The 20,453-nt window shown below is 43.8% G+C and overlaps 1 protein-coding gene across 1 annotated transcript in view; it reads right to left on the bottom strand.

Annotated features, from left to right (window-relative positions):
- Nucleotides 1-6,192: 6,192 nt before the first annotated feature.
- Nucleotides 6,193-20,453, bottom strand: part of BET1L (Bet1 golgi vesicular membrane trafficking protein like) — a 33,234-nt gene continuing 18,973 nt past the window's right edge. The window contains exons 3-4 of the mRNA XM_069223213.1: nt 8,670-8,726; nt 6,193-8,430 (exon numbers count right to left, since the gene is read on the bottom strand). Of these exons, the coding sequence (XP_069079314.1) occupies nt 8,263-8,430; nt 8,670-8,726 (225 nt within the window). The 3' untranslated portion in view covers nt 6,193-8,262. The remainder of the gene's footprint in view (nt 8,431-8,669; nt 8,727-20,453) is intronic.

The following is a 20,453-nucleotide window of genomic DNA, read 5'->3' as shown; positions in this document are numbered from 1 at the left end:
AGAGAGTGACACACACACACACACACACACACACACACACACACACACACACACCCCCCCCCATCTCCCCCCCCCCCCCCTTTGGAAACTCCAAAGGTTAAGGAACTGCGGACACTAGACGTTCTCTGCGGTGTCGAAAATATCAAGCCAGGTTTCTCCACATTTGCAGAAGAGGCCTTGTGTCCCCTCCGTGTGTAACTAGCACTCATGATCCACTAGGCACCGACGGCTAAGCTTGTTCGCTGTGGCATTCAACAATCCTGCCAGGTGATTCCTGCCAGGAAAATTCCTTGGTGGTCCCACTATTTCCAGAGCCACAGGACTTCTTAGCTCAGGGGTTGTGCCTCCCCCTGCACTGTTTGTTGCAATACCACATGGAGGTGGTGGTGTTTGTAAGCACCTGCACCAGCCTTCCCTTGGTGGAAGAAAATAAGGCTATCAGTGACGTGCAAAAGGCCCTCAGTTCCACTGAGTCTTATGAAGCCGAGACTCCGCTGGAGACCAGAGGCCTCTGACCTCCACCTCTCCCTGTTGGCCATCCCACACCAGAAGCAATGCAACGGCCACCACTGTAAGCTCTGGGTGGGAAAGGAAGATTGACCTGCCGTTGACCCAGTCACGGTCCAATAACCTTTTGCCGTCACCTCTGAAACAGGGTCAGAGACATGGTCATAGAGGTCCCCTTGATGTTGAAGCCACTGAGACTTCAGATCACACTGCCAAGCCTGCATTTGTCAACTGGCATCCTTGAACAGCAGGAGAATAGCAGCCTAAGTGTCAGCCTCACACTTGGGCTGCTAACACTGGACAGAGACCAAAAACAAAATCGGGATCATAACCTGAACTCTCCTTTTTAGGGTCAAGCCTGCGTCGCATGCACTCGCGCATGCGTATCGCTAGCGAGACACTTTAGTTATCAGAAAAGGGCTCGGAGCCCCGTCGACGTCACGTTTTCATTGGCAAGTTGGCTTGCCTATTAGAATCCGCTTCTTTTGATTAGTAGAAGGCACACGTATGTCATGCCTTTGCCAGTGGTTAGCCCTCCTCGAGCACAACGACCAAGTACAGAAAACCTGCGAGGCTCGCTGGGTTTGTGGACTACTTTTTCTCTGTTGATAGGTATAATTACGTGTGAACTGTAGCAGCGCGATCGCACTGTTTTTTTTCTTTTAATGGAAGTAAAATCCGGTTGAGAGTTTACAACTGCGAACAGCTGTAACTCCGACAAATGCGAGACACTAGTGCATTTTAAATGCTTGCTTGGGGAAGGAGGAGGGGAGAGAGGATGGGGACCGAACAGTGTCCAGAATGGCTCTGATGAAGGAAAGCAACTGGTAAGGTGTCAGATGTAACTTTGGCACGTTGACAGTGAACCCCAAAGATGAAAGGAGGTCACTGTAGTCTGACTGGAGGTGGGCAATGACTGTCTGGGGAGAGCCCACCTTCAACAGCCAGTCGTCAAGGTGGGAGAAGACTTGCACCCCTGACCTCTGAAAGTGTGTTACCACCACCGTCATCACTCCGTGAACACCTGAGGGGCACTGGTGAAAGAGAGAGCCCAGTGAACTGAGAACACCCCTGCCCCCACCACAAACTGCAGGTAGCATAGAGGGGCCCACAAGACTGGTACATGGAAATAAGCGTCCAGCAGCTCCAGGGCCACCATCCAGTCAGACGCCTCCTCCCCCCACGTCTAGCCAGGATTCTGCAGCCTGGGGTAGTAAAGAGGGCACAATTTATGATCCAAAACCCCAACATTTGCTGTATTTTAGTAGCAGTCATTTAATGTGCCCATCTTAAAAATACTGCTCGACATCACCTGGCAGTAAACAGTAATGAAAGATCCCTTTCGGCATAGAATCAGAAACGCTTTTGGTTAAGCATAACAATCCTGAACTCACTGCCTGAATTCAACTGTATTTTATTGTTTGTTTCTGTAATATACAGTCAATCAAATACGCATGTCAGGTGTGGAAGCATTTTGAAACATGACCATTTCAAGCAACATACATGTACAAAGCACTGGCTAACAGCATGATACCACTGAAAAACGTTGCTGCTATGCCTGCCTTTGTCTCATCTGTGTTAAGTGGCTTTTCATTTAAATGTCAAACGTTTTAGAGTCATAAGAAGAAACCTTTCCCAACATACTTGTGCGTTATAATTGTATAAGAATATTAAGGGGTTCCTGTGCCGTGTGAGAAATGGTTTTCCAAACATTTATTACATTAAGCTCCTAGAAAGGCTGACTGCAGGAGACAATAAGCAGTGAAGAACTAGGGGGTTTGGTAAAACGTGCAGGGAGCTAGGCCCATAGCATGCGTTTGGAAAGCTCTTAACAGCCATACAACACCCCTGCCACCAGTGGGCCTGTGGTTACCATTCTTTAATTGGCACGCCGACAGCGCAGAGTCAATAAAAGGTGGATCAGCCTAATATTTAAATAAATTTAAAAAAAATTACATTTTAACATGCATTTCTTTTTTTATAAGAAATTGCGGAACTTTTGCAAAAGTTCCAATGTCACTTTTATTTTTGCATAACGCAAAATGATGATATGCTGACAGGGGTGGGGGAGGGAAGAGGATGGGGAAGGGCGTTGGGGGGGATTGGGGGGGGGGGGGGGGGGGGGGGGGTTTGCCCAGTTTCCAGGGTCCAGGCCACATAAGACATGACCCAGTGTTAGCATTATGAATTTGTCCTTGCGGAGAAGTAGGTTGAGATGGTGGAAGTCTAAAATAATACGAAGGCCTGTGCCCTTCTGGGGCACCAGAAAGTAGCAGGAATAACAACCATGTTCTACGTCTAGTGCAGAGGTCCTCTTGATAGCCCCTTTGGCCAAATGGGCTTTCACTTCTCGCAACACAATGGAGAGATGGTCCTCCATCAGACGCTGGGGTGACAGAGGAAGGTGTAGTGGAAAATCGTCAGATACTGCTTTCTATCAGGTGGATGTGCTCCACTTAGGGCACGCTAAAGGGGCTTGCCAGATGGAAATGGGGGGGTGAATGCACAGGGTGGCCCATTGATCTTGACCGCTGGGGTGGTGGGCACCACGGTTGCAACTGTGAAACTGCTGTGTGCCATGCTAGGGCTGGATTGGCTGATGGTATGGGTACCTCTGTCGAAGCCATGAAAGAAACGGTAGAGCTGAGACAGCTGAAGAGGATGGGCAGATAAGCTCAGGAAGCATGCCGTGGCCCTGCTCAGGTCCCAAAACAGGTGAGTCCTGTTGAATGGCATGTCCATGAGAGCAACTGGACATTGCCTCAAAAATCAGTAAACTGCAGCCAAGCATAGCACTGAATGGTGATACTGATGCCAATGACCCCCCCCCAGATGGAATTGGTGGTGTCCAAGACACAGTTAACTGTGAACTTGGATACATCCTGACTGTCCTGTATGGACTGCGCAAAGACCGTTTGGAGACAGTTGGGGACATCTGGGAGGACTTGAGCAACCGAGTCCGAAAGGGCAAGAAAATAGAGCCCCAGGAGGTCGCTGGCATTCACTGACCTGAAAGCAGGCTTGTGGATTTAAAAAAATGTTCTTCCAGAACTTCTCCACCCGTTTTGACTCCCTATTGTGCAGTCGTCTGGAATGTGCTGGGATTGGTATTGCTTGCAAATGCCTGCATCACCAATCTTTCAGGTGAGGGGTACAGAGACAGAAATGCAGGGTCAGAGCGAGGCTTGGCCAGTGCCCCCTACAAAGTATCCGTCAGAGCCTTGTTAAAGGGTAAGAGGGGCTCAGCAGTTGTTTGTCCTGGATGAAAGACCTCTCAAAGTATATTGGTCTTGACCTTCAATAAGGGGAGCTGGAGTTCAAGAACTCTGACCACCCTATGCATAACCACGGTGTAGGACGCAGTCTTCTCAGTGGCTGGGCCAGAGAGTGAGAGAAGTGTACTGTTGTTGTGGAGTTAGATGAAGTGGAAGAAATTGAGCCTCAACGGTGGCAGGACGCATGTTTGATTGAGGTCTAACCAGCACCAACTCAACTCACAAGAGCACAACTGGGGCCTTGTTTTCGGAGTCGGCTTTCCTGCCAACAGGGGACCAGCATAGATGATGGCACTGGAGGTGGAGTCGAGAGCAGAGGCTGCCCAGTTATGGGCTTGTAGGGTCCAGCTGGCGCCAGGGGCAAACATGCCAGCCATAACTCAGGTGGAGAACCTTTTAGCTCCGTGGGCCTGCAGGCGCCCAAGAGGGAGTCGGCATGAATCCAAAGAGTCAGAGCATGAGCTTGTGGAACTCTTTGATCTGCTTAGGAGTGTCGGACAACCCCAGAAACTCTGGTTGTGCTGGAACAAATTGTGGGATCAGCTTCAAGGCTGAACAACTTCGGGAGTGAGACAGAGTTGCATGCTGCCGCCCCCAAGCTTTCGGGAGTGAGTGGCAGGAAAGGGCAGACTCTTGCTTGAATTTCTGTATCTTAAGTGGGACCAAGACCGAAGTTCCAACTTGGACCAGTCTCGACATGGAATCTTCCGACACATGATGATGTAGCGTTTCACCACACGGTCTCATATGGCCTTCATGACATCAATGTGGAGTCACTGCAGGCCTTAGAGTCGTTACTTAACCCCAGGCACCAAAGGCAAATTTGGTGATAATCGGTCACAGACATTTGTATGCGACAGTCCTTACAAGGCTTAAGACCTGTGGTCTTGGGAGGTGACCTGTGCCTTGCACACTGCAAAACAATGTTCTGATCGAGGAAAGGGTCTCAAAGAGACTAGAGGTACCTCCAGATCCTTGTCTGGTGGTGTAGAAAGAAAGGAACTTATGTCAGTGTGTGGCAGAGGTGCCTATACAGTCTCCATGTCACTTCTGGAACAGAACGTCAGTGCGAAGCCGCACAGCACCACTAACTGCACGCAGAGGTACTACCAAAATGTTTCCAGACCCAGTAGGACTCCTGTGGAATATTCAAAAGGAGATACATCGGCAGCTAGAAAACTATCAGAAAATATGTGTACAGTCTAGAACCACTAAAATATGTCAGTTATTGTTGGAAACACCAAGACAACAAATATACTGTTCGGGACTTCACATGTGACGTCACAAATGAGGCTACAAGTGAGTGCCAAAAGCCAAGCCATGTGCACAACATATAATTCGGATAGTCATAGTGATCTCTAGGGAAAAAGACCATGCACAAGGAGCCTTAGTACACTGCTTGACTGAGAGTTCCCAAGGAAAGACCACAAGCTGTAACTCTTGCTGGAGCAGCAGGCATGTGACTTGAAAGTAGGGATGCAGAGTGCAAGGTCTCATTCTAAAAACATTGGCTACACACAATGAATGGGGGTACAGGTATTTACGCTGAACTAAACAACAAACTTGCAGCATGCGCTGCTTACAACTTCACACGTCACAGAGCACATCACAGATAACATTGGTGACATCACATCAAAACTGATTTCGTTGTTGTCTTCTGTGTGTAGGGTCTGGCCAAAAGCCAGGCTATGCGCCCAGAGGCTAATGGATATAACCAACTGATGAGCCAAGTAGTTTGTAAGGTAAGGTGTGCTGAGTTCAGGGCAATGGCATAGGTCACATATAAAACCCGAGACACACCTAGATTTAGCCTTTGGGCCTATATCCAAAGGTGACTGGCAACTTCTGACGTCATGTCCAACTTGTTTTAGGGAAGGGGTGCTTATCACAGGACTTTCATGAGAACCAGTAGGGAATGGCCATTGGGTCTGGGGGTAGGGGACTTAAATGGGGGTAGATTCTAAGGCTCAGGTCCAAGGGCAGACCCGCTTTGAAGACTAGGGGTATTGAATACAAAGCTTAGCTATGAGTCAAGCACTACTGCCACAGCCTGAGGACTAGGACTAGGACTAAAATGGGCTCTTTATCCGTTTCCCATCGCTGCATGGCTGGGCCAAAAACTAGAATCAGGGTCAGGAGCTAGACAGCAAGAGCCAAAGGTGTCTCTGGCATCAACACCCTTCCCCCTCAGCTCACCCTGATATGACCAAATGTTTAGCCAAATGACCAAGCTCCAGTGACCTTCAGTGGGATCCCGGATGTCAATGATCATGTGCTATGACTGATCAGATAACTTTTGATGTCATCTATGGCATCTTGTGAGAGGTCAAAAGCAGTACACTGTTGAAGGTTATTACATAGCCCAATCTCAGAGTTTGTGTTTTGGTTTGTAGCAGTTACACAACTGAAGTTTGTTGGAGAATTTCTTTATTTCTTTATTTTTTTCTTAAACTAAACACTTTCTCTTCTTAGTTAAAGGTCATAACTTCCCACAATATATTTGCATGTATACATACACACATATGGTTGGTTAATAGTAATATACCCCACGCGCAAAATAAGAAGGAATGCATGGGGGGGCACACTTTTTAATTCCCAATTCAGCTCTCCCCTCTTTCCTTGGAGCCCGGGTCGGTCAGCCATACAGGATGAGAAATCATTCATAAGAAGAAAAAAATAGGACAGTCAATTTTTTTTTGCCTATCCCAAGAATCTTTGTTTTACTCATCAATACAATAACAAACAAAATCTAAAAGGTAAACCATCCAAAAAAGTGATAGCCATCTTGTTAAAAGAGCATTGTCAAGCATTTGCAAAGATAAACCCATAAGAAACCAAATGACACATTTCTACCTGTTCACCAATTCAATTTCTTGAAATGTGGCAGTCATCAAATCTTTGAAGCTATGTTTACAGATGTTTTAAACTAGTCATTATAAAATGTAAAAACTAAACAGATCTGTTTCAGTCAATGCTGAAGGTGCAGTATGCTAAGTGAACTGCTTTTGTGCTCATCTAGAAATGTTTCCATCCCCATATGAGCTTCTACATTGAGACTGCTGATAAGGGAAGGTAGTCGTACAGCTGGCCAAGCTAGGAGACTACATGGCTCAGTTTCTGAAATATGGCTAGGGGGCTTGAAAAATAACTGTTTTGCATCTATTCGATGAGCAAATCGTGGATAATGTGATCAGGACTGTTCAGATCGGCTCAACAAGTTAATCTGTTTTATATCAGTCTACAGTTAGCATTGGTTCTGTTAGGAGTAGTGTGCCGTCACAGACTGCTTTGCTTACAGGTGTATTGAGGAGCAAATGTATTAGTTTAGAAGGTTTCTGCCATTATATGAATGAAATGTGAAGGCTATAACCTAGATTTAACAATACATCCTTGATGATAAAAGAAAATTGAGGTAAATGTTCTGCCTCTCTCTGGGCTATTCTGCAAGTCTTGTTTATGTTACTTTCAAAATCTTCTTCCAGCTTACGTGCACTTTTTAAAACTAAGAGCTGTAAAACTTACAATGTGAAACAGCATCAAAAGTTCAACATTTTCAGGTGGTAATGGCAATGTTTTGATGCATACGCTTTAGTCTAAGCACAGCAAGAAAAAGATGTAGGAAGCCCAGTGTGACGAAAGTCGATGGCTGGCTAACAAAACTAGTTACCACACTGTAAAGGCAGCTAGGATTGGAAGCCTGCACCTCCAGGGAAATCACCAAATTAAAAACAGACCACTTTACACACAACTATCACCAGGTATTTGAGTCTGCTCTTAACATCGGCCACATTTCAGGACACCTGTTTTAAACGTAGTAATGCTTGACTGATGTCTTCAACACTGCACCCCCACAGCTGGGACCAATAAAGAAAATAAACATATCGGACAACTCCAAGCACTGCACATCGAACACCAAATCAGTTTTGTCAATCCTAAAGGGTGAAAGTTGGAAAACATATGTCACTGCAGTGGTCAATAAACTGAGCCAACCACACCAGTATCACTACAGGCTAAAATCTTTTGGTACATAAGCAAGTTTGGAAATCGTAACAAGTGGCTACGCAGATTAAGTCTGAAGTCTCTACCCATGTAAATGCTCCATGAACGATCTTCTACATTGGCAAAGCCCTACCATGCACTGGTGAATATGCCTGAACAATTAAGCAAGAAACAGTGTTGGGAGCAACCCACAGAAAATCCCAGCTAGAGGAACTTTGCGGGGAGAGCTGCAGGACTTGATGTTAAGACGTTGTTGCCCAGCTATGCTCTATTACCAGCATGGGAGTCTTTAGTGGAAGCTTGTATGGTCATCCTCCTCTCACACAATCGATGGCACGTGATCGGTTAAACGTGGATAAAAGCATCCTCCGAGCAGAAGTAAGGTGCAAATCTGTAAAGAGTATTAGTAGCTCACACACTCGGTGGACTAGGAGGCTCGTGGGAAAGTGTTGCACGCTGCAGAGGCGTTTCTGCACTCAGTTCAAGTCCGAGCTGGTGAGAGCAAAAAGTACAAGACAACGAAGGCTCCGATGAGCCCAGCTGACACATAGCACAAGAGCTTGCGGTTGTCGCGGCCTGACCGTGCCATGGTAGAGAAACGCTTCACACTACCAGTCAGCAAACCGGTCACACTCATGAAGTCGGAATCCTAGAAGACGAGAGAGAAATTAAAACAATCAGGAAGTCTATACATGTAGGCATAAAAAAGGCCAAGCATAAGGCACAACCTAAATCTCACAGTCACTTCAGTTAACTAGAAACCGAAGGAAATTACCACCTTCCAAACAAAGCCTTTGAAATGTAAGGTTCACATACAAACTGCTTGCCACAAGTTGCTTTATTATAAACATCCAATGAGAATATACTGTGGAAGTGCTGCATTCTTACCATGCCGTCCACATAGTTGTTCTGTTCTTCTGCATCTTTGTCAATGTCCAGGGCCAACTGTGCAAAAAACATAAGAGATGAGAGAGTGTCCAGGGAACAGAAGGCAATGTTTGGATAGCTCAAAGCGAGTGAAATAACATAGCAGTAACAAAACAATGCTGGCCTGAGAGCTTGGTACAGGAAGGTCCAAGTGTGCACAACAGAGCTTTCGGAGATACAGCACAAACCACAATATACTGTGTGCAATGGACTCTGAATGGAGTACACACTTAGACTTTAGAGTGAATGCTAAAATCAGCTGTCTGGCTAGCACATTGAACAACTTGCCCTCCTCTAATTAATACAAGATGGCCGCTAGGTAAATAGGCTCTTTTGCAGCTGGTCACATAGCTGTTTAATCTATATTAAGGATTCTCCTAGTCATATAACCCCACCAGTCCCATTCTGGACTCTACTAAAGCACACTGTTTCATTACGGGCAATACCAGTCTTCTTATTTCCCCATTCCTGACCAATTATCTTGCCTAGTGTCCTCTGCTTCTGATTCTCATAGTTTGGGTGACTCTCAGGCTGCTTTTTCTGTATGAAGACGTGCAGTGTTTTCTTTTCCTAGGATTTGGTCTTTCCCAGCAATCTAACCATTGTAAGCAGGGCAGTCTGTAGGGGGTAAAGAGGAGTGAGTCCGTTGTTTTTTCTGCAACACCCGCAAGTAGACAAGAAAGATAGAATAGTGCACAATATTTGATCTGTGGACACAGGCTTAGAAGTGCTGCTTTTTTCTAGCATGCACTTCAGTCCACTGTTGTGCTGGTGCCTCCAACACGGGGAACTCACAGGCTTCCAGATACCATCTACAATAGGTACTGCAAAAACATGGCACACAGCTAGAGTCAAGAATAGTAGTCAGAGGTTGTGCACGTTGGCGAGAAATGTGTAGTGATGCCATTCTAAGGTGAACGGCGGGGGACGGGAGTCTGCTCAAAGTCTTCATCCCCTGCATTCTCCCAGTGACTGCCACACAGCCAATACCAGAAACTACACTTGATCTAGGTGGGTGGATATACTTTTCTAGCGTTTCCCCGTATGTCCACTGGGACTGACTTGTGCCCTTCCCTCCCCCCCTCATTTTTCACCTCTTCCTGAACTCTGTACTGAAGTTATAATGCTGCACTACTGTCTGCCAGGAGATCAGAGTCAAAAGAATAAACCTTGATGGCAACCACACAACCTCCTTCCTGGGATATATTCAATGCTCTCTTTTCCAACCTCTCCTTCCTTGCTGCATATGTCATTCAACTGCAGAGGCACCTTTTGTCTCGGACTCAACTGATTCGGATCGTGCAAGTCTCAAGGCTCTTTAGTGATCACCAGAGCAGTAACTAACTACTTCGTTATGGGCATATTTTTGATCAAATGAGGCTAGTGAAACAGCTAAATAGGTCTTTAGGCCAGTAGTTCTCAAACTTTCGACTTCTTTAGACACCCACTTTATCATTACAGGAATCCAGGGACCCCAACTGAGTCATTATTGGAATCCAGGGACCCCTCCCACTGAGTCATTACTGGAAGCTGGGGACCCAGGCTTAAACATTGCCATTTGAACCACAAAACAAAGCCCCAAAAATACAGAAATAAGCATTCAATCAAACACATACATAGATGATAACACATTGTATTTAATTTGCAAACAATAACAGAAAATAATTTTGTTTGATCACCTGCACTGCTCCCACTAATCAATCTAAGGATACCAATTTATTTTTTAGCTCCAATTTCAAAATCCTTGACACCGTTTTAAAATTTTCAATTATACCTTTAGCCACTTTATTTATATACACTTTATTGATCTGTTAATAGTAATTACTTTTCTAAGCAGTCACGGACCCCTTGAGGAGACTTTGCAGACCCCCAGAAGTCCCCGGACCACAGATTGGGAACCATTGCTCTAGGCCACATCCAAAACGTACCTGGCAACCCAAAGCTACCAATATGCAACAGTCTTCTCCTTGGCAAACTGGCAGAAAGACCTTCCTACATTCAAATGTCAGGCGCTTAAGGAGAAAACAACATTTGCTCTGATGTCCAAAAGGGTTTCAGTCATGGGTGTAGTGCGAAATCGGCATTGAGTATGTTATGAGATGGCATCAGTACTACAGCGGATTCAAAGGAAGGTGCCGTGGGATAGGTCCTGTGATTTTAATGCAGTCCTCCACCCTACATTTCTTGTGAAAGTAGAAATTACAAGGCATGGATTGCTTCTTTCTTCTTTGACAGATCCCACATTCTGTCAATTTTCTCCTTTACTCTGCACAGTTTCCCTCGACTGCCAGAGTTAGTCACGTTTGTATTATCTCCCCTGTCCTCTAATAACTACCTTAGCTCATCAATTCATTCAAGCTCAAATAAGATAACTTCATCAGTAGCACACAAAGAATACTAAAACATGAAAACCCATTTAAACTTGATTTATGTGCCATCGGCCAATGCTTTCTATTTACACTGGATGCAAAAGAAGCAGTTCAAGTGTAATACATCACAACTCGAGATATCAGCCAGTAGAAAATGGACCATCTACCATCCATCCACCATACAGTCAAAAGAGCATGGCTCGTCCCCAAAACAATCGCATTAAGTAAGAAATTTAGAGGTGATTATGGGTTCTATCCTCTCTCGTATACCACAATGAATCAAGTTATATGTGCATCATTTTACATAATAAGCTCACATCATTTTTACCCAAGGCAGAGATTTCTTTCAAAGGGTACAAGTCACCTTCAATTTATGAATCTTCAGGCTAGTCCATGGCAATGGTATATACTTTACAACTTCTCTTCCTGAGAACTGAAAGTTACAAAAAGCTGCCCATAATTAACAACTTAACCTTCCTATAAATATTTGCATTTTACCATCACTTAAGTCCATACACTGACTGCCTGTGCCCAGAAGTCAAACAAATGTGCATAGTTCACCATGTCATTCACAGCTCTTAACCTGCTCTTTCAGCAAAAAATCCGTTCTAATCACTCAGATGGTCTCCACTCTTGACCATTCTTCTCTCCAAAAAAACGTGCATGGTGTAAATGTCTTCTCAGTTCAAATGTCTAATTTATGGAACTTTATCGCTGCTAGAATTAAAAATGCATTACAACAATCTTGAATTTTAGACTGCATTAAAATTACTATTAAGTATGAAATAAACGTTAAGGTATCCATAGGAGCACCTGCACCTTTTATCACTGCATGTCTCCCAACACCTCCTGATAGGTCTATAAAGACCAACACACATTTCAACTATGCACTCAAAGTGGCCACAAGAACCCAGTACAAAATGGGGCACCTTGACACCCCACTATGCTGCTTCTACAATACAATAGAATACAATACAGTACAGTACAGCACAATATAATACAATGGTGTTGGAGTTTCAAAGACAAGCAAGCCTCACTGCAGCTTGATATTCATTGTCCCTCACTGCACTATGCTGTTATACTTCAAAGAAAGGCAATCATTGGACAGCATTGCTCTCTCCAAACAGGGATTGCAGAGACGCCGTTTGCGCTGTTCATTGGTGCTCACCCTTGGTCTACATCAATTAGATGCAAAGTGCTGTGTAGCTCATGAGTTGTGACTGCTCGATGAATGTGTGCCTGGGAATGGTACAGTACAGGAACAGAGCAGTGCTGTGCAGTGCATGCATGCATGATGAGCACATGTCATATGTTTATGTATACTGGACAGAACTATCCTGAGACGCAGGACTGAGCAGTGCATGCACAGTGAAAGCATGTGTTGGGTGTATGAGTGCTTGCGAAAAGTACAATGCATGAAGGGTAAAGAGTTATGTAGTGCTGGCTTGGTAAATATGTGTCCTAGCAGTGTGTGTATTCGCATGCAGCATACCATGGCACAATAAAGAAAGGCTAAAGTACTGAGCAGTGAGCGCAGAGTGAATGTGTGAATGTATGTGTGCCTGGGGTGGCACAATACATGGAGATAACAGTACTGGACAGTGTGTGGGCTGTGTATGTACACTGAGTGCAAGTGTGTCTGCAATGGTGCATTCTATGGAGGATACTGGGTTCCATTTTCGGAAACCTAGGACTGCATGGCGAAGACATGAGGAGTTGAGAAATCACCCCAGGCAGATTTGTTTATTGCTGCATTTCTGTGAGATTGGTGGGACAAACTGGAGAGGAGAGAGACAGAGAGACTCCTCCTGTACACTTCAAAGGGTTCTCTTTGATTCAGTGAGAAATCACAAGGAAAGGGCTTGGACACATCTCTGGAAGGGACATGGGGTTGATAAGAAAATCATAAAGATTAGGACTGGGAGGCTGGGATTAAACGTTTGATGCTCAAATCACTGTCGCTGAAATCCAGGTGTAAACTCTGATCACTCCAATGAACTGTGCTGTGGACAATCAGCTTCAGGGTCGTGTCTGCTGTGGCAGACCTCTCATGAGGAATGAAGAAAGAGAAGTGACCACTTCAAAAGAAGTAGAACCCCAACATAAAATGTCACACTCCGATCCTAAAGGACTATAAGAAGGGCAGGTTGAGTCCCCAAAAATGTGTCACCTGCCAAGCAGTCAGACAGGCTGCGTGGGAAGGGGAAGCTCTGCAAGACTTCTGCCTGTGACCAGGACTGGGACAAAGCCCTTCTAATCTCCCTTCAGGCTGAGGGGACATCGCAGAGGACACCAAGATCACCTGCCCTGGAGCACTGTGATCTGCCTGCTTGCCAAGACGAGTGTACCCTGTGAGGGAGAGGAGCGCATTGGAGGGAGAGAGGTTCTGTGGGGAGCCCTGCATGACGATTCCCTCAGTGAGGTGTGAGCTGTGCACAAATCAGGCAGTTGCCCCTGTGTGTGAACAGCTCCATTACCTTCCTATGCTAGGAGAGGGCCGCACTGCTCTGAGATGTATTGGAAGCGCTGAGTGGGATGTACCAAGCCACACTGCTGCGCCACCTTGACCTTCTATATTAGAGGGGGTCACCTGTGAACTCAGTTGGGCCGGGTGCGCAGGACTTGTGACGGCCGAAATCTCCAACCCCATGTGCCAAGATGAGCCAGCATAGTGAGAGCGATCAGATAAGAGAGTCTGTGCCCATATTGTGATTACCATGGCAACCCCGCATGACAGGAGAGGCTGCTAGTACCACTTTGGCCTTGGGTTTGGGATGACGCTGAATTGAATCACCTGAAAGTCCCAGAGATTCACTGAGAGGCCGCCATGGACACTGCACCCTTGCTGATGCTCCAGTCAGGATCACACCAGCACCTTATCCCCCCATTACCAGCGTGTGTCCGCCGAAGTTCTGATCACTGGAAACCAACCAGCAGAGCTCCTCGACAGGAAGAGCCTGCACCACTGGGTGCTGCCACGTCAACGCCCCGACTTTGCTATACAGGATCCGGACTTCGGAGTGCCTGAAGAGAGGGCCCAGCTCAGCACTGCCATACTGCAGGGAGGGTAAGACTGAAACCGGGCCTTTGGGGCCCCGGGGATCTTGCTGCTAACAGTGCTGCTGCACCATTGACACTTGTGACTAACTCCTTGAAAGAGTGAAAGGGAGAAATCTTGAGTATGGCCTAATAGTTTTGCATTCCCTGAATGCAGCCATCAATGAATGGGGAATAAACATGTTACAGGAAGGAGGGTGGGTCTGGGATTTCACTGGTAACTACCAGTCCCCTGACCTCAAGGACGGATTGTGTTATTGCTTCTGAATGTTGTACTTCTTTGCATGTGTAGAATTTGAAATAAAATACTTCTTTTGTTTAGAAAAGCAAGTATTGGACTGGGCTTTGATTTATTGTGTGCACTGTTAGCGTTCAGGACTAGGAGTCTTGGTATCTACATCCCCGTCCGCATATCAAATAAAGAAGGAGTACTTGGACCCAGCTGCTCAGGACCCATAGCTGGCCGGCCCAGGGGCAGCAAGAGTATATAGGTCTCAATTACCACAGTTGTGTCCAGTAGCCCCTGTGTGTCCTGTGGCCCACTGAAAGGGGTTCTGAAAACTACAGTTTTTTGTGTGGGGAGGTGCTATGATAAATCTGTATGCAGACAATGTCATCCCCTATTTGCTCCCAGACAGTAGCAATATTGAAAGGGCTCCGAAGCTATAAAAAGGTACACCATGCTGGGGGATATCGAATTAACAAGTCCGAAATAGAGACTCTTATTTAATACCACCCCAGAGATCCTTCCTCTAAAAAGGGAGGGTGAATTATAATCAGAAGCCCAAAAGGTACCTAGGGGTCTACCTCTTAGACCACGTAATGGAACCATACTTTTCCTCTTTCAGTGATCAGTACAATCTACTAATTAAAAAATCTATTCTTCCTTTCTCTTCATTTTATTTTTGAATGTTTTATTGTAAGCCAGATTCCATTTGTTCTTAAACTGGAAAATATCCTCACTTCCTTTATATGGAACAATAGGAAGCCACAAGAAAATATAAAAGTTTTTCAAATGCCAAAATCAAAATGCAGCCTAGAGCTACCTAATTTCCGGTTGTATTATGTGGCTTCTTATGTGCCATTGACATAGTGGTTTGCTTTGTTTGTTTCTAAATTGATTATTTTTTTAATTCTTAGCATGTTAAAAAAATCATGGCATACACAATTTGCCAGGCGCTATAAAAGATCTGGAGGAGATCAAAATGGTTAGGTTCAAGACTGTAACTTTTGTGGGCTAACAGGCAACAGCTGTTTTCTGCAATATAAAATCCTTACGATTCACACTGAAAATTCTGCTTCTAAATGTAAACATCTATCCCCATGCATAACAGATGGCGTCCTTAGTAGATTGTGGGCTTTAAAGATCTGCACATTAGAGGACTTTTTTTAAAAACGGTTTTAGAATTAAATCACATACGGAAATTTGCCCCACAGATACACTTTATGGGTCTTTTATAGCTTCTCGTATAAGCAGAAAGTTTCAATGCTTTACAAATTACCAGCGACTGAAATAGTTCTGTGTTAGCCAATAGAATAAGAAATAAATTTCAGAAGAAAACGCTAAATATGCTCTCCATTTTTGGTATAATAAATTACAAAAGTTTAATTCAATGATGAAGGATCTTGTGCTACATGGGGAAGGAGGACTCCTCCATGACTAAATAAAATGTTCCCCAAAGTTAGCGAAAAATGTCCTTGATGTGATATAGAAGAGGATTGGATAAAAGCTTCTTTTCAGTAATATTGCTCCAAAGGCGGTAAGAAGGAATGTTGTCCAGAGGTGGGACAGTCCAGTCATCCCGTCACTATATAGGTGGGAAGCCAATATGGACTGGTGCATGAGCACTGAACAAGTATATGTCACCCAAGAAAATTCCTCATTTGGGACCCACAGAGGAGCATGGCAGACAATGTACCATGAGGAGCTCTAAATGGAAAAATGAGACGGGGGTGGACTGACAGAAATGATAAAACAAAAGAAAGGGGTTGGCCTGAGAAAAACCAGGAAAGCAGTGTGGATTTGGAGGGCTGTGTTGATGGAATCCTGGAAGCAGGTCTCCAAGAAATTTGGCATATAAATTCTGTATAACATTGCCTGGTGCGTGTTAATCTAAAGGTGGGGGAGGGGGGGTGGGGTGCGGGGTGTTGTGTTTCATATTTATTCCATGATGTAAAATGCAAACTCAAATAAAACAGATGTATTAAAAAAGGGGAGGGGATTAGGAACATTTATTCTTGTCTTGTGAAGTGGTGTCCAAATGTATGGAAAATAGTTTTTTAGCCACTACTATCAGAGATGAGCACATTTTCAAATAAACACCATTAATAGCTTTGCTCAGCCTAACAGTGCCATCTGTTTTAGATAATGAAGGTTTATACTTTATATTTATACTCATAGCCTGTTCTATAATAACTGAATAGTGGTAATCTTCTGAAAATCCCACCTAAGCAGAGTGGCTGAATAACAGAAACAAAATAAGTGAAGGGGAATTATGGAGTATAATAATAATGATGTGTAGAAAGATAAGGGACAAGTGGGCTTGTGCGAGTTCTTCCCAGGAGGAATACAGGAGCACTGTATTTTAGACACTTCTGTATACACTGCTTCTTTAGAAGTATTTTGTTTAGAGATTAGTTTATAGTGTATGGAAAAAGGACTCTAATGATACACAGTTCTTAGTTGGTTCTGCCAAGAAAAGATTGCTATAGAGGGATGGAATGGACATTGTATTCCTTTTGTAATACTATTTATTGAATTGTTCTTTATACCTACGCATTATTGAATTTTGGAACACCAAATATGCCAGGGCACTTTAGAGAACTTTTACTTGAGACAATGTGCAATATTTGAACTGAGTCAGATAGTATGCAGCGGTGAAGCTTTATCAGTTTGTATAATAGATCAATTTAGATCAATTTAGTCATTATTCACTGTAATTATTATGCATTTGTAAGAGGTTGTGCTACAAGTACATATGGAGAATTAGATATCGTGGTATATGATCAGCCTCCACATGTCTAATTCTCCATATGGGGTGCTCTTGAAAATGTTTTCTCTCCCCGAATTGGAGAGGCCTGCACTCAAATTCCTCGACCTGGCCAAGTTTTTAGCAAAGTGCTCCATTACAATGCTTTCAAAATAATCTACTGTCCCTACCTTATCAGCCTGGGTGTGATTGGTGGCCTCTTGGTGTCAAACGGAAAGCATACTGCTTCACAGAGAGGCACAAGCAGGCCCAAGGAAATGTTTTATCTCCCTGGCCTGGTGTGATGCTATTCATTGTGTTTGGCCAATGACTTTGTGTTTCACCACTGCGCATATTAGTTGCTCAATGTTCACCAGTAGCACATTACATGTTGTGTTCAGTTTAGGTGCCTATTGGCTTTGACATGGCATTAGCCATTACATTCTGTGTTCAGTTTAGCTGCTATTGGCTTTAACATGGAGTTAGCCATTACATTCTGTATTTGGGTTTAGCTGCCTATTGGCTTGAACGTGGGGTTAGACATTGCAGTTGAGACATTGCAGATGAGCTGTGTTTTTCCACATGATAGACCAAGCTGCGTTTTTCACACCAGACTATAACTGATAAGAGAGAGTACATTTGGTGTTTTCCTTTCTGCTCAGCCTTGGGAAGAGGAGGGGTCTAGGAGATCTGGCCAGTCTCCAAAGGCTTGCTTAGTTTTCCCGAGTCGGAGAGGAGGGGGCACGTTTTTGGAACAATGGCTCTGGGCAACGGCAGAGTTAGTTAGATGGAATCTGCTTGACTTCAGACAGGAACGGAGACGTCAGTTGCCTGTCTCCCGTTGGGTAGAAAATCTCTTTCTCAGCGTCATCAACTTGCAGACCCCAGAATGATGAAGCAGTAATAGGCCCTACAGTGATGCAATTTTGACTTTTATGCTTTGCTTTGAAGTTATGCTATAATATAATCACATGTATTTGCTGTGTACATTGCAACTGAGAAGTACTTTGATATTTTTTGCTTTCATTGCTGCAACTACTTTTGAACGTGTGCTGCCAATCTACTAATTTTGTCTCTCAGGAACATCGTGGTGAAGTAATAATAACAATAAATGTCTTCTTTAAACTCAGAAGTGCATTTCAGAGAGGTTCTATAAGCTTGATTATGAGATAAGAGCAGGAAAGCAGAACACCTGGCATATGATCTTGGAGAAGTTCAAAGAGAACACACTAAATATGATATCGGCCCACTGTGATATACCTGACATGCACAGATAATTTAGCACAATCCTCGTCTAGGCATTTACTGGAAGGTTTGGGGCACAGGATCGGTGGGACCCTGAATGGGCTCCCATACAGTAATGTGGTGCTTGTGTAACTTGCAGTGATGTACCCCAGGGTTGAGGGCGCATGGCATTTTTTTCTGGTGTATTAGACAGATGAGAGGCGTGGATAGAGGGGGTTTGTTCTCAGTGTTTAAGAATCTATTTTCCTGCTATTTTCTTCTTTTAGTTAAAAACAAAACTGCAGATGGAGATGATAAAATCCTGTGCTTATATATTATGCAGATGCTTTATGTTACAGGTCATATTACAAGAGTAACACATTTGTATTTGCTCCCTCAAAGAATATCCATGTACTTCAATACACATATTAAGAAGAAGAAAACGCAAGACGCTGTATCCTAAACACTATAAAAAAAGCCTGTCCAGGGAGAGCAGGGTGGGGTGGGGTGGAAGGTTAGAAATCATGTAGATATGCAAGGGTTTGTAGTAGAGGTAGGATATGCAGTCCATGGTCATGTATGTTTGTTTCAAAGTGAGTGAGCCTTGACAGTGTCAGTACTATTTGATAAAGTGTATTCAAGTGGGAGTATGGATTTGTTGTGCGAGTGCATAGATGTTGCATATTTGGGGATTAGTTATTGGGAGTGAATTGTTAAATAAGCTATACTACCTGCAGTGCATTTTCTCAAGGGTGGGCGAACCTCTGTTGTGTAAATGGGTGATATCCATAAAATTAAGTTTATCTTCTATTAGCTTTGTGGAACTTTTCTGTTGTGCAAAGGGAGGCGTATAATATGCTGGTCTGAAGAATTTGCTGCATGAATGCGGTAACAGACATTTTATGTGTAAGTAATCCACAAGAAGCAGGTTAGGGAACTTATTAGGAGACAGGCTGACCTTGCTAATGGCAGAGTTGTGTAGATATGGAACATTCTTACACTTGTACCTAAAGATAAGTAAACCTTTTGTACTGAATCTTCCTTTACGTGGACGGTGAAAACTACACCTACATTACAGCACCTGGTCTCACAGATGACAAAGCAAGTCTGGTAGCATACAAACAACACCTCCTCCCTGAACACTAATACTCATATTCCTAATGTAAACAAATACACATGTAATATTTAAATGGTAACCTTGTATTCAGTTGAACACCAGGCCTCGAAAAATCTACTCACCCACTTGCTGTGGTGAGTCAGATTTCAGGTCGAGCTAAATTTAGAACTTATTCGCCCAATCTGGGGAGTTGAAAAAGAACAAGTGTTCTGCTCACTCTGAAAGTGAAGCAATAATATGCCTTTAAATTTTCTTTTTTATCTTGTCACATTTGATCTGTGTTCAGAGAAAGAGGTCAGAAGTCAGTTGAATTCTCTAACTGCACAGTTCAAGGATTTTGTAAAGTGAACTGTCTGACCTGCGGTAGAAAGAGTGTGCAATGAGAGGCTGCAGTGTGTCAGTTATTAAAATGTTGTGTATTAGACAACTGTACAAATATAGCAAAATATATTAGTGCAGTTGTCAATGCCCATTCTTAGTACTTCTGTGGGATACAAAAAATATTTTTAAAGGATGGAAACAAATCAGAACAGTTTACTTGCTGATGTGAAAATGATAAATGCTTTCTGAATGATTTCACAGATTATTTTTAATACACTATATAGTTTTATCAGTAAAGCTGCAAGTTTGTAGGAAAGTTTTTGGCCATTTCAAAGGGAAATTTACCGTCTGTAAATGACAGTGTGGTGCCACATAATGCTTTAGTAATGTGTTGTGAGTGTTTAAACATGAACTGAGAAACACTCCTGCCCCGATGACAATGCCAGTAAACTAGGAGGCAAGTCTGGGATCATGTGTAACCTATATGTGGGCTAGATTCCCATTACACAAGGAGCAAAGGTTCAGCCCATTTTATAAAAAAAAAAAAAAAAACGTTTTTTGTACTGCAGAAATGCTTAGCTCACATATTTGAAGTTGCACTCATGTGAGAATGAAGAAAACGGTGGCTCTGAAAAAAAAAAAAAAAAAAAACACACACACACACACATATATATATATATATATATTT

This window comes from Pleurodeles waltl, chromosome 3_1 (genome assembly GCF_031143425.1).
Source record: "Pleurodeles waltl isolate 20211129_DDA chromosome 3_1, aPleWal1.hap1.20221129, whole genome shotgun sequence".
Classification (NCBI taxonomy): domain Eukaryota; kingdom Metazoa; phylum Chordata; class Amphibia; order Caudata; family Salamandridae; genus Pleurodeles; species Pleurodeles waltl.
The sequence above is the reverse complement of the archived record's forward strand: the minus strand, read 5'-3'. Positions and strand labels throughout refer to the sequence as shown.